The 14,361-nt window shown below is 43.9% G+C and overlaps 1 protein-coding gene across 1 annotated transcript; it reads right to left on the reverse strand.

Annotated features, from left to right (window-relative positions):
• Nucleotides 1–7,955: 7,955 nt before the first annotated feature.
• On the reverse strand, nucleotides 7,956–11,865 carry LOC100846284 (profilin-2). The gene is made up of 3 exons (XM_003564634.4): nucleotides 11,537–11,865; nucleotides 9,806–9,943; nucleotides 7,956–8,341 (listed from the first exon to the last, which is right to left on the reverse strand). The coding sequence occupies exons 1-3, from the start codon at nucleotides 11,657–11,659 to the stop codon at nucleotides 8,207–8,209; spliced, it is 396 nt and encodes a 131-aa protein (XP_003564682.1). The 5' UTR covers nucleotides 11,660–11,865; the 3' UTR covers nucleotides 7,956–8,206.
• Between the last annotated feature and the right edge of the window lie 2,496 nt (nucleotides 11,866–14,361).

Here is a 14,361-nt window from a genome sequence, read left to right on the forward strand (position 1 = left end):
AAAGAAACCGGGCGTCAGTCAGCTGTCAGGTCAACTGTGTGAGCTCATGCTCGTGCTGTCCGCAAGCATCGAGATGGTGTTAAAGATCAGGTTGGGCAAGCACATGCTAGTGCATCCCTCCAACGAAGTCCCAGCTATGCCCAATGCATGTGAGCAGCACCCAGAGAGCCAGGGGAAGGAACCAACGGTAGACCGGTGTGCGAGAGCGGCTGCTTCATCCAACCAAGTCCCAGGGCTCGAATCCGAGTTGTGACATGAGAGTTGCTCTTTTTCTTTCTTTCTTTTCCATTTCGTCGTCTCTCTCTCCCCCCTGGTTTCGACGTACGCCTAGTTTAGCTAGCTTTCTTTTCAGCAATGATTAGGTTCTGATTTGACGCGAGATATATGAGACGACCTTGCCAGGGCAGCACTCGATGGATATCCTGCGTCCGTCGTGGGGCCCACGCACCTGTGCAGCAGGTGCTAGTGCTAGGTTCCACCACTCATCACACACACATGCAGTAGCTCCTACCGTCTCGATCAGCCTGACAGCCTCTCTCTTAGCTCCGTCTGGTCCAAGGATCGATGGATCTTTTTATGAACCGTGCTAATTTTCAGCCGTTTTAATCGCTGTTCCTCCTGTATGTGCTTCCATGTCATTCTTGCATGCCCAGTCCGCACTCATCCTCATCGGATAGTAGGGTGTTTCACAGCGGGTATAATGGAGTGACCGACGACCTTTTTCTTAACGATGACAAGTAGATTAAAATCTGACATGAAAAAAATATAGAAAAAATGCGTTCCTCTCGACGAAGAGATGATTTCTTCACGAAAGTGATAAGCCACTGTACTAGATTTTATCTCTTCTTAGCATTTGTTTAGTTACTTTTAGGGCATGTACAATTGTTGATAAGACCCCTAATTTTTATACGTTCCACATCAGATAAGACAACAAAACATGTTTTCTTAGTACCATATCTTACAGTTAATGTCTGGGTGAATAAAATTAATCAAATAAATGTTAAGAAAAGTTAAAATCTAAGAGCGTGTACGATGGGGTAATGTCAGTCTTTTTTTAACGATGCCACATAGGTGAAAGAGAGAGAAATTAAGAAAGACACAATCCTTCTCTTAATTAATAGATGATCTCTTCACAAGAAGTATAAGGCAGAAAAAAAGACAAATTCCCCTTTTACTAGATTTCACCGTTTCTTAACATTTATTTAATTAATTTTATTCATCTAACCGTTAGTTGTAAGATAAGGCAATAAGAGATGACTTATTGTACAATACTCCCTCCGTTTCATAATTCTTGTCTCAAATTTGTCCAAAAATGGATGTGCATACATGTAATATTTCGACAAAAATTATGGAACGAAGGGGTATGTTTTCTTATCTTTTCTAAATGTCAACGTGGAACACATAAGAAAAGACTGCCTTATCAACCATTGTATGCCCTGATACAATGATGGATTTGAATTTTCTTTGCATTTTATCCTTCTTGTGAAGATATCATCTCTTAGCTAACAGAAAGCTAATGACTTTCTTCAACCCCTCTCTTTCACGTCAGCAATTATCATACGCCTTAAAAAAAAGGCTGCGTTCTTATTCATGGTTGCATGCAAGCACGCATCGATTCGGCATGCATCCACCTATCGACGCCCATGATGCCACCACCTACCGATCGTGCTTGCACATGTGAGTAAACAAAAGTGTTTTTAAAACTCAGACAACGCGGGCCGGCTCAGCTCTCGAGCCATCCACGCAGCGCACATGTACGCACCACTAGGCAGCTGAGAGCTGAGCTGAGCCGTAGCGGCTGGCGCCGAAACCGAGAGAGAGGCTGGCAAGGGCAGTCGCTACTGGCCAAGGAGCAGGAACAGTAGGATCGCATACAAAGCCACGGACAGACACGCACGTATGGGAACCCGAACCCCACCGGGCCGCCTGAGTCCTGAGAGCAGAAAGCGACACCGGAAACGCGAAGAACCGCCGGGCAACGCACCGCCGCGCCGGTCGTTTCAGTTCAGGGCGAGTGAGCCCCACTTTGAATGCATGCATGCACAAGGACGACGCGACGCCGCTGTGCGCCTGTGCCTCATCCCTCCTGCCAGCACGCTGCGGCGTGCGAGTGTGCGGCGTGGGATACACGACGGGTCAAGCGTTTCCCTCGCGTCCATGCATCGGCTGGTCGGTCGAGGTGCTCGCTTCATTTTAAAACTTTTTTTTTTAATTTTAGTTTAGAAATCATAGCCGTTGGATAAAGATGATGAACATCCTATTATCTCCCCCGTGCAATACCTGGATTAAGATCTGATGCCAAACTATGTCGACACATCTCTAATTAACAATCGGTTAACTTGACTATGGAAATAACATGCATTCATGCCGGCACAAATAGTAAAGGAATATTAATTGAATGGCTATAGTATTCATCTGAGTCGATCTAGAAATCACTATTTTTCTCAGGCTATGACACGCCCGAGCTCTCCCCGACTGTGCAGCGGTGGCGGCGCTGTGAATCCGGTCTCATTGGGTCCGATTTGGGGCCATGACGGGAATTGGATTTGGGGAAGATGAGCAGCTTGTGGCAAAAAAATAAAAGAAATTAAAAAAAGGGATATGGGTACTCAGTTTTGGGTATGCTGCAAAAGATGTGCAAGTTTTGACAAAGTTTTGAGTACCTAAATTTTCCCCGTCTTCTATCCATAATGGTTTTGGGTATCCAAATTATGGATGTGCCGTTGAAGATGCTCTCGCATACGATTTTTAAGCTAAAGATAGCTAGATGCCGTAAGTGCACATGTCGAGATCGCATCGGTCCGCGAGGCGCGTGTTGGTATATCCCCCGGGCGAGGCCCGCGGTGCATGCATGCGAATGCAGCCGTATATCCGCCGGCCGGCCGGTGAGCTCGGGGATGCAGCCATGAGCCATGCATGCAGTGCAGAGGCAGCAGGACGTACAGAAGGACGTCGTTGATTGATGGAGAGTTTATTCCAAACATACAAACAAAGCGGCCTCATCCGTGACTGCGCGCGATCGGCTCGAAATAATCGCGAATTGACCCGCCTTGCCATGTCTGATTTCTGGACGCACTCTGGTACTGGCCGTAGGGCTGGCCGGACATGGACACGGACACCGAGACGTACCGGTTTTGATCGCCGACGGAGGATCGGCCCAATCAGTACGTACATACGATACGGCTCGCGAAACAGTACGTGTACTCTGTCCACGAGCCGATCGAGATCGACGGACAGGCAGGCAGAGGCAGGCAGCAGGGCATATTCCTTCCGCTCCTCCAATCGATCGGACCCCTATCGATATGCTGGGGCCATCTTAATTGTCTCCCTCCTGGTACTATACTCGCGTCCATTCTAACGGTCCTATCCACGGGATTCTCTTCTTCTTATTCCACGCCCAACAAGCGTACATCTGAGCTGCCCTGTCCGCTTGCTAGATCGATCGCTCTCGCTTCAAATTTAAAAAAAGTGCTGCTGCTACCACCGGCAAAGATACGTTTTTATATGGGGTGTATGCATAAACTAGTAGTAACAAGCTACTGGCGGCCCTCTGATCATAAATAAAGATCCGTACTGTACTAATTAAAAGTCCTTGCAGACAACCTTAATGTTAATCATTCGCCAGATCGATCGAGTAGTGTCATATAGGTATGGGTTCGATCAAGGACGACCAGGCGCAGCGCGTCGATCGAACGGGTGATCGATATATTAGAAATCTAATGATACCGTACGTACGTGCGTACCTTCATTAATTAGATCGATGCTTAATATGAGATCCACGATGGGACGGCCTGGATCGATTGCCACAAACAAACTGAACGGAGGAAAAATTTCCGTTACCAGGTACTGTAGGAGTATAATTGAATCGACCAGCGGCATGCATGATCACGCGCATGCGTATACACGATCGAGTCTCCGTAAATTCATAGACTAGCTACGACAATTTACGTTGTAGACCTAAATTAAGCAAGCCATTTCTAGCACGGCCTAGCTAGTGCTGCTCACTAAATCGCGGCACGATTCGGAGTTTGGTCGCCGTGTTTGTCTGCTAGCTGCTAAATTGATTTCGTTTTCCGTTGTCGTATTGCATGCTCTCACGCGCGCGAATTAATAAAAGGGACACACGCTAACCCTATAGCACCCTAACCTGGTACTACACTACTCCGTAGCACAACTCTAATTACACACCTGAGATCAGTGGAGTCTAGGTTACGTAGGTTTTCAAACAGGGGAACCGATGACAAATGTTCTCAGAGCTGCATCGAGCCCAGCAACATATCGCGGCAGCCGTACGTATGTTTTTCTTTTTCCCGTTATTCCTGATCTTCACGTGTGTTGGCGTTAACTGTCTGCATGTCATGTTTGATTCGAGCGTTTTTCTGTTGTACTAGTTTTTTACCCTGAAATTAAGGCGATTCGAGTGGCTGATGAGCAAAGCTAAATATTTACTTGTGTGCCCCATTTTATGTATACTAGGAGTACTGCGTATTCTTTACTGATGCAAACTCCAAATGTGTCAAGCAACAACGTATGTGTACTCATGCTGTGTAGTATCAGGTTAAAATCAGTAAGAAAGTAACAAAAAAATCAGTAAGAAAGTAACAAATCGTTGGGAAATATATACACTACTGCTCCCTCCGTCCAACAAAAGATGTCTCGAGTTTGCCAAAATGTAGATGTATTTAGATATTACTTAGTGTATAAATACATTCAAATTTAGTCAAAATTAAGACATCCTTTGTACGACAAAGGAAGTAGAAAATTGCAGCGTAAACCCTTGCCATTTGAAAACCTCTTGCGTGGGCCTTATCCTTATCACTCCTATGAATCTTTCAACTGCTAATACCTAATCTAAAACTAGCACGCTTCACGAGATGTCTTTGCGCGTGACTTATGTTAGCCGTTAAATTTTGTCATTAGTCGGTGCTCCTCTTATCTCTGTCCTAAACGCTACGGCTACATTTATTAAGCAACTACTGGTAAGTTTCAGAAAGTTTGAATGCTTTTGGGTCATGTGCAAGTCCCATTAGTTTAAGTCTGAGGAAGTAGCATCAACTAGCATAGTATATTATCTGATGAAAGGACAGTCTCTATCATTTGAAATTTTGAAGTTGGTGTGATTCTTCTTGATACCATCGCGCGGGGTTAATAAACTAATTTGCTAGGTGAGCTGAGCAGATACTCCTACTGACTACAGTATACTCAGTACGGAGCATCACTTTATGTTATGCTGAGTTCTAATATAAGCTAATGTTGCTAATAAATGATGCTGGAATTCCATTGGAAAAAAGAGTGTATTAAAGTATTTTCCCGCTCTAGCTATCCGCCCCCTTCAATACAAATAAAGTATATATTCCTTCTGTCCAACAAAAGATGTCTCAATTTTGATCAAGTTTGAATGCCTCTATACACTAAGTTTTGTCTAGATACATCCAAATTTTGACAAACTCGAGACATCTTTTGTTAGACGGAGGGAGTAACAAAGTATCGCCTAGACTTCATTAATCTTGTGTACAATGGATCGTCATGGGTTTGAACAATGCATAGGAGAGTAGGTTCATTAGTGAACTCTTTTACAGTACCCTGGAATTAATACGAGCCCTCCATTTCGTTCGATCGAACGGATGTGTTTAGTTAGCACTCCAACATATACACGAGGGAGTACCACATAAAAAAACTTAGAAGTACCACGTGTTTACGGGTAGAAACGTAATCTGAAATTTAATTCTTGCCGGAGTTTAGGGCTAATTCTTGCTGGAATTTAATTAGGGCCACGCCATGCGCCTACGATGAGAGAGGCACCCTGGAGATGCACCGGATTAATCCTTCAAGCATGGCCTGGCTCCTCTCTTGCTCACGGTCTCGCGGATGCTCGCTCCACCTGCCATTGATGGATCGGGTGCAAAGGATCCCAGTGGCTGCGGCTACAAGCATCTGATCTAAACGTGATTGATTTGATCAAGTTCATGGCAGAGCTCATCTTTCCTGCATGCGTTCCAATCTGAATAGATGTCTGGATCATGGATGTCTACTGCCATGGTCGCAGTGGTGGCGAGGGAGCCCAAATACACGTCATCGTTGGTCGGGAAAGTAACGAGATGCCGGCGGCCAGGCGCGATCTCAGGCGGCGGCGGCGGCATGAATGCCAAGTTTCAGATCAGTTAGTAAATAATTAGCCGTTAGATGAGAGAAAATACCTAAAACATCCTTCTAAATCAATTGCCGCTTGGTACTCCTCATTTTATTATGGAAAAAGCTCTCATTAGTTGGGCATCTCCGGCATCAGTAGTACTCCAGTACTATGTAAATTGCTACTGATCGGGCGACTGGTTCCCACCTCGGGATTCTCTTTAGTAAGCAGGAGTAAGCTTCGTGCGGCTACTTGGCGTAGGACCAGTATCTCTGCTCTCGCTACCGAATTGGCGAATAGCATATACTTTCATCAGAGATCCTAAAAATCTTGAGTTTGCATTGGAACAGCCGGCCGGATCGAGATTATGCGTAAGTCTAGGTTGCTGTGTTATATCTTGACTGACCTAATTAAATTGGTCAAGATCGAGGCAGTATTACTCAGCAGTCACCAGAGAATATGCAACATTGGATGATTCAGCAAGCCATGCCCTGATTTCGTACCCAGGAAAAAACGTCAGGTGTACTTCAAATCCGAGTTAAAGAAAACGTTGGCAAAAATTAAGCGAATGTTAGACAGAGACCAAAAGATTTGACAGTTACACAAAATTCTCCTTTAATTTCAAGGACAACGAAAGATGAAAGATCAGGCCAATTCAAGAACTTGGATGGATCCAACATTTTTTTTCTCCTCGCCCTCTTCTGCTGGGACTGCCCTGTGCCTGAAGTTCTGAACCGCTACATCGCCCAAGAAAAATTCGACACCTGACCTGAGGCAATTCCATTCAATCCCCTGCCCCCTGGCACTGCGCTCCCTGCTACAATCGCTCCTCCTCTGGCCAGTCACGCTAACTCGCAATTAAAACCACAGCAACAGCAAGTCAGCAACCGCCCTACACTGCTTTAGGACTACCCCACGGCGGCCAGCACCAACGCCTCGCGGGAATATTTGAAATCGCCAGCAGGAGCAGTACCACTAGCAGTACTTGGCTGCCTCCTCGATCTGGTGAGGATGACTGACTGAGGTCCCAATCTGTCTGCCACAATTCGGAAGTTAAAACCCAGGAAATTCCTTCTTTTTCCATTGTAATAGTATCATGATTATAAGATGTGAACGACCTGAATGATCTTTTCCCCATAGTTCTAACAGTTGTAGCTTGCTGTCCAAGTGTCCACGTTTCAGAATTCAGAGCCGAATGATCTTCTTCCTGTATATCGTAAGGTGAGGATTTCCTCAAAGGACTGCGGCTAGCTATTCAGAGAAAAAGGAAACAATACTGTGCAGTGGCAGACAACGCATTGCTGCTGGTGCAAATAACTGAGAAGATTTGCTCACTGTTGGTGAAAGTTAAGTGAAGTAAAGTTGAGCCACAACTGGGCTCTGAGAATGTCAGGCTGTGGCTTTGCCTTCTCTCCATCCAACAACGGGGATCAATTCCACACGCAGGTTCGGTCCCTCTCATGGCACATAATTTCACGCCCCTGTTTGAATCGAAAAACATACCGCTGCAGGCTGCACGCATATCATGTGACTCTGCCCCACAGAGGATGCAATTCGTTTTAAGTTGCAGGAATTTAAGAGGGGTGTGGTGCAGCAGAGAAACGGCAGGAGCAACTGAAAGCAACATTTCATCGTTCGGAGCATGCAGTTAATGATATAGTAAGAGCCTGGGCCGACATTCTTGACGATGTCCTGGTATGAATAGGAAAGATTATGCGAGTACATGTTCATGAAATGTTCACTTGTGAATTGATTCAGTGTACTGTTTCTGAACTTTATAATTTTTTTTGTAGCTGGAGTTTATACTGCGAAATTTACAAGAATATCTGATAAGAGGAATCATTTCGGCATTTCCACCATGGCAGGGTAGAAGTAAGCATACAGACTTGGGTACTCGGCAAAAATATCACAACCACATTGTTTTAAGATTACATGTAAGCCCCATGGCATGGAGGAAGCAATCCAAACATAATGAGTAACCACCGCTAGTTCAACAGGTATCACAATTTCTGCTAATTATTCCAGGGATATATGGTAGGTTTCAGTAGGCATAAACCCATTTGGCTCAAACTGAGTTCAGAAGCCCTGCTCAAGAAGGTAATCACCAAGCCTCTCGACGACCATGTTGCACTGTCCAGGAGTCATTGGTTCCTCATAGATTCCAATTATGATGGCTAGAGTCGTCTTCTTGATAGTAACCCCTCCTGGTCCCTGCAAAGAAAGCGCCATTGATGAGATACAGTACGAGAAATGTTACTATTTAACATTAGCCAATAGCCCATACAAACGCATCTTATAGGTAAAATTGTCAACTTTGTTATACGGAAAATACTACTGTACTCGTTTAGTGTCAGGAAAAAAAATGCAGCCTGTCTACTTTCAGTTAAGAATATGGTTTGATCATATAAACTGAAATACTATCACCAGAGCGAAAGCACAACAACCTACAAATCTAGAAGATTTTTAAGATGCTACAGATCATTGAATGCGGAAATGATCTTTTGTCATCTGTAAAGTATGAAGTCATTGAGAATTTGAGATTGATCAATACATACATAATTAGTTTGTGGTTGAACTTAAACTGCAACGAAGAGTTTTGCTATCCACTTTCCAATGCAAGGTAATTGATGATAAAATTTTCTTTTGTACAGTCTAGGCATAAGGCAGTGTGTCTGATTTACTGGCGAAGGCATTCATAATATTTGGGCACACTGACTAGACCTGGTGCTATGTTAGTCAGCACTATCGCGGCGATAGTGTGAGAACCTGGGTCATAACTTGTAAGCATGTAGGGAGGGTAAAGAAGCTTCTCAATTTGCAAGAAAATATGCTAGACTCGGACATTTTTTCACTAGAGAAGAGTTTCTACTGGGTATAAAAAATGTTCTAATTGTCACCCCTAAAAATAACGAGTGATTAGTACTACTTGCGTTCCAACTTCTATTCACAACCTTTACACAGCAGGGGCCTGCCATACTGTTTTGTGTTAAAAAAAAGTCCAATTCACCAATCTAAATATATCATAGCTTCCACCTGCATAACGTCTAATCATGCTGTTTTAAACTGGAAGGCAGTTTGATATTGCCGTAACTTTGGTCATTAATTGAAAAGCATCAAGCAATTGTCTTCCCTTACACAAGTTATATTATGCGTACATTTTTTTCTCCAGAGAAATCAGATTTTTGCCTTGATTGGCCAGCTCTTGGGTGACTTGCCCAACAATTTCTATGGGAATATGGGAATGTGAAAGATGAGTTGAGAGTTGGCACTGGGCAATATGGAAGATGTGAAGACTGAGTTGTTCGATGACAAAAATGTGGTGTTTCCTAAATGCAAACTGATAGTATGTAGGCCATGCAGCTGCAGCAGCTAGCTCATACAACTAAGTCAGTTGGCCAAGAGACTAATACCAAATACCTTCCAGTTTCTGATTCACATGAACCAGAGAAATGATTACGGTCTATCCTCCTAACGACAATTGTCTATATCTTCATGCATGTAAACTGATTGAATTTGTAATGCTCTACTTATTCTGAAGAAACATAGTAACAGTAGGGTTTCTTTAAAGGAGATTAGTCGTGGACCCTTTGCCTCAATAAACTTCATGAGTTACAACTGAATACATCATAAGACAATATTGCAACACAGTTACAAAATAAAATGTCATCTCTTTACCTTTTTTCCCCGGATGACAGCTCCAGGTTCACCTTGGATAACCATGTACTTCGTACCGGCAAGGTATAATCCAGTTGGTGCCAGAGAGCCTGGTTCATTGAAGTCATTCATTACTGCAGTTACTTCTTCAGGTTTGACCTGTGGAGTGGAATGTAGAAACAAAATGATATAAGACATAACTCATGAGAACGGTGTAATATAACTATACAAGGAGAGCAAACGTTTGCTAACTGAACATCTGAACGGAATTGCAAGCTCTTCTGGAGTCCCCAGAGATGTTTTGCATCACAATTGAGAAATATCATTAAGCAACCAACACGATAAACATAGCCAAAATTTCAGCTACACTTGCTCAGCGTATTGACACAGTCTCCTTTTTTAGGTGTACAGTACAGAACATTGGCATCAGAAGAAGTACATTGAGCAGTGAATCTTCAGTCACCGTTCAATCAAATTACCAAGCCATAATTCAATACAGCTAGAAGTTGTAATTGGACACAAAAAAACTTGACACTCTTCAGGAGTCCCCAGAGATGTTTAGCATCACAATGGAATTAAGCAACCAAAAGGATAAACAGAACCAAAATTTCAGCAATACTTGCTTAGCATACTGACGTAGTCTCCTTTTTTTTAGATGTACAAAATTGACGCAGAAGAAGCACACTGAGCAGTGAAACATCAATCGCCGTTCAATCAAATTTCCAAGCCACAATTTAATACAGTTCGAAATAGTAATTGGACCAAAAAAATAACGTTCTTCTGGAGTCCCCAGAGATGTTTTGCATCAATGGAATTAAGCAACCATAATGTGGTCTCCTTTTTTAGATGTACAGAACATTGCATCAGAAGAAGCACATTGAGCAGTGAATCTTCCTTTGTTGTTCCATCAAATTACCAAGTCACAATTTAATACAGTTAGAAATAGTAATTGGACAAAAAAATTGACGCTCTTCTGGAGTCCCACAGATGTTTTGCATCACAAATGGAATTAAGCAACCATAGTGATAAACATAGCCAAAATTTCACTTATACTTGGTCAACATATCGATGTAGTCTCCTTTTTTAGATGTACAGAACATTGGCATCAGAAGAAGCACATTGAGCAGTGAATCTTCCTTCGCCGTTCATTCAAATTACCAAGCTACAATCAATACAGTCAGAAATACTAATTGGGCAAAAAAATTGACGCTTTCAACTAGCTAGAGAACCAGGGGTACAGAAAAGACATTAGCCTGATGCTTCCTGCAATTTTTGATCGAACCCATGTTTGCAGAAGAAATCACTTGTACCGACAATTCCATACATGATTGTTGGTATTATGTTCTACGGCTAACTGGAAACACTGAATTCGTGTGTATGGCCCCAGATTACACGACTTTGCAATCTGCAGTTTCGCATGCTTATACTAGTGGATTGAGCACAACACGAGAAGAAAAAGGCACATCCGTAACTATTCCCCAAAAACGAACGCATTAGCCACAGGTAGAACCAACAAAAGCAAGCAAAGCAAACGCGGAAATTAGGCAGCAGCAAAATCGATCCCCCGCGGATCGATCGGGGCTCCGGTTTCGCCCGCGAGCATTGCAGAGTCCAGGACACGCAAGATCTCAGCCAAGGCAAGCATGGATCGATCAGCTAAACTAGTACTAGTAGTAGTAAAGTCTACAGCAAAACATGGATAGCGATGGCACAAGATGGAGTAGATAAGAGAGACGGAGGGGGTGTGTGGACCTGGGGGAAGGACTCGGACTGCGCCCATACGGAGCCGTCGTGGCCGAGGATGGCGGCGGCGGTGAGGCGCTGGCCGTCGATGTCGCACAGCAGGTGCTCGTCCACATACGCCTGCCACGACATGCTTCCTCCTCCTCCTACCACCACCACTCTCTCTTCCTCGCAGGAATTTCCGGGTTTTCCTCTAGGATTTTTCTCGCTTGCTCGTGCTCTGATGCTCTCTCCTTGGACTGCAGCCGTGCGCTATTTATGCCCTGCGAGGACGCGACGCGACGTGTTGGCCTGCCCACGGGACAGCTCGGCACGACGCGCTCGCCATTCAATGTGGGCATCCATTTCTCCTTCTGGCGACACCCAAATCTTGGACGTTTTTCTTTCCCGATGTGCTTTTCCCGTAAATAATTTCTAAAATATTGCACCTTTTCTGGGATTTCTGCGGTGTTTGACACCGAGATCTGATTCGATGCTGGACCCCTGGACAGCGGCTTACCTGGCGTCAGGACGATTATATTTATATGGAGTAATTGGTTTTTGACGTCACCGTGGTCAAGATCCGGTCCAGCTTGCGTCGCATCAAAGCTCTCCATATATCGATCGAAGCTTCCAGGGGTTTCCTCTTCCACACAGGACAAGTCGTGCTGCCACACGTCTCGAGCTTTGCTGTTGCTGTGAAAGAATCAAGTAATTTTTGCTTCTTGAGCAAGCGAAAGATTTTTTTTCTTTTTGACGATCCGACTTTTTAATCATCAAGCAAACAAAATATGTCAGATCGGATGGACCAAAACATTCATGAACCACGAAGATCACTGATATAATCACGGGTTATTTAACCGTTATAAAAAAATTATTTCGATGTTGCCATCTCTACCTAGCATCGCATCTTAACTATTCTCCGATTACCGACGAAGAAACAACAAAAAAACAAATCAAACACGCATGAATTGGATTAATCCCGTATCAAACCACTGCTTCGCTACCGTGAAAGAAGATTAGGAACGCTAAATAGGTGAAACGGAAGAACCACTAACCAAATCATTGCCGCTGTCACCATGACACGGCGAAGCTTCGGTCGGTAACCCATCAGATCTGGAGCCGATGATCCGTGGGGCAAAGACACCTCACGCTCTTTGATGTGCGTCACGTCGCCGCGTCGGCCATGGTAGCTACACAAGGACAAAAACACCTCATGCTCTTTGATGTGTGTGACCTCGTTTATAGCTTCGAAAGTCACCACCATGAACACATAAAAGTAGTATAGAAAAAACTTACTTCAACGTTAATATGTGTTCCCCCACATCCTCGTACAAGAGAGGCCACTCTGAGGAAAACCGCTGAAGTCACTTTTGAGAAAACGAAGGTTTCCACCGACGGCTAGGGTTTCTAAACGCGTCTCTGTTTTCCGGGAAAGCGGATGAAGAAAGCCTAAAATACGAGGGTGTTCTATCCCACACTTATATAGCGTCCGCCTACGAAAGGTTCACCCGTCATTGGGCCATTCTTTGCGGGCTTGCGGCCCACCTTCGGTGGTCTTTTCTTTTCTAGGATTCCAACTCACGCCAGGAAAAAATCCACATGAACAGTTTTATTAACGAAGATCTTCGTGGAACCGGGGAGGGAGTCTCGATCGATCTTTTCTAGGATTCCAACTTTGTTCGCTAACCAATATTGTTCATATATTTTTGAGAAATATGTTCACCTCTCTTATGAAAATGCTACGCCATTTACAGAAAGATGTTTCAATATAATATCTTCAGCTTGGGAAGAACACAAACATTAAGAAAGAAGCGAAAGGAAAGGCGTTACGAACATTTTTTTTTTGCAGTGAGAACAATTTTGTAGCAATTAATAAACATGTTTTGAGATGACTTTTGAAAATAAAAAAAAGAGTGCTTATTTATCTATGAACACAATTTTAATGAATAGGGACATTTTAACTGAGCGAACAAAATTATGTTCACAGTTAAGATAAAAAAGAAGAAATAGGAAAATAATTCAGCGCAATATCGTTACCTATCCTGCCAGGTGACTTATCAATGGGCCGGCCTACGTACTAAAACTCTAAAAGCCGTGGGCGTGCGATAGGTTTGCCTTAAAAAAGTACAGGAGGTGCTGTCGGCCTGTCCCGACAGGTCTGGAATTGTGGCCTGGCCTGAATAAGCCCACGCCAAACTGGATTCTGACAGTTATGATATGGCAGCCCAATCAAAGTGTGCCATCACGAAGCAAAACGAGCCGGCCCGCTAAGACAAGGAAACGGGCCCACCTCCGGCCCATAGCAGTCACGCTTCGTTCCGTGAAAGGCCGACGGCAAGAGTCCACCCCTGCTAGAATAAACACATGCGCATATGCAAATTAAGCCTGATTTGTTCTAGTACCAAAATGAATCCATATCATCGCCGAGTACTAGGTTTCCGATGACACGATCATTTTACGAAACAAATAAAAGCAGCGCCGATCGCTTGGAGGCAGGATGCACATAAGAACACACTAGCTTGTTTGAGAACAAGACAGAGGGACGATGGTTAGATTACACAGAAGAAGGGGGGAGTAATTACTTAAAAGGAAAGATAGCTGGATCAGCATTGGCATGCATTGGGGACTGGCCATGGGGGGAATATATCCAAAAAGGGATGCCATGTTCTGTTATTCTCAATCCCACTAGCACAAAATTCTTCTTGCAACTTCTTTATGGGACCGAATCAGCCACACATGGGAGAGCCTAACAATGTTTTAACTCAGCTACCTAGATCATCGATGTACTTGTCCACTTCCCTTTCCTTTTTCTTGTCCAATTAATATATTATGCTTTTTCAGTGTGTCCGTGA

Source organism: Brachypodium distachyon, chromosome 2 (assembly GCF_000005505.3).
Source record: "Brachypodium distachyon strain Bd21 chromosome 2, Brachypodium_distachyon_v3.0, whole genome shotgun sequence".
In the NCBI taxonomy this organism is placed as follows: Eukaryota; Viridiplantae; Streptophyta; class Magnoliopsida; order Poales; family Poaceae; genus Brachypodium; species Brachypodium distachyon.

Coding starts and splice junctions, on each gene's coding strand:
- LOC100846284 (XM_003564634.4), bottom strand. CDS start 11,659: ATGTCGTGGCAGGCGTATGTGGACGAGCACCTGCTGTGCGACATCGAC. Junction 9,944..11,536: donor AGTCCGAGTCCTTCCCCCAG/GTCCACACACCC, acceptor TCCACTCCACAG/GTCAAACCTGAAGAAGTAAC. Junction 8,342..9,805: donor CTGTCATCCGGGGAAAAAAG/GTAAAGAGATGA, acceptor CTTTCTTTGCAG/GGACCAGGAGGGGTTACTAT.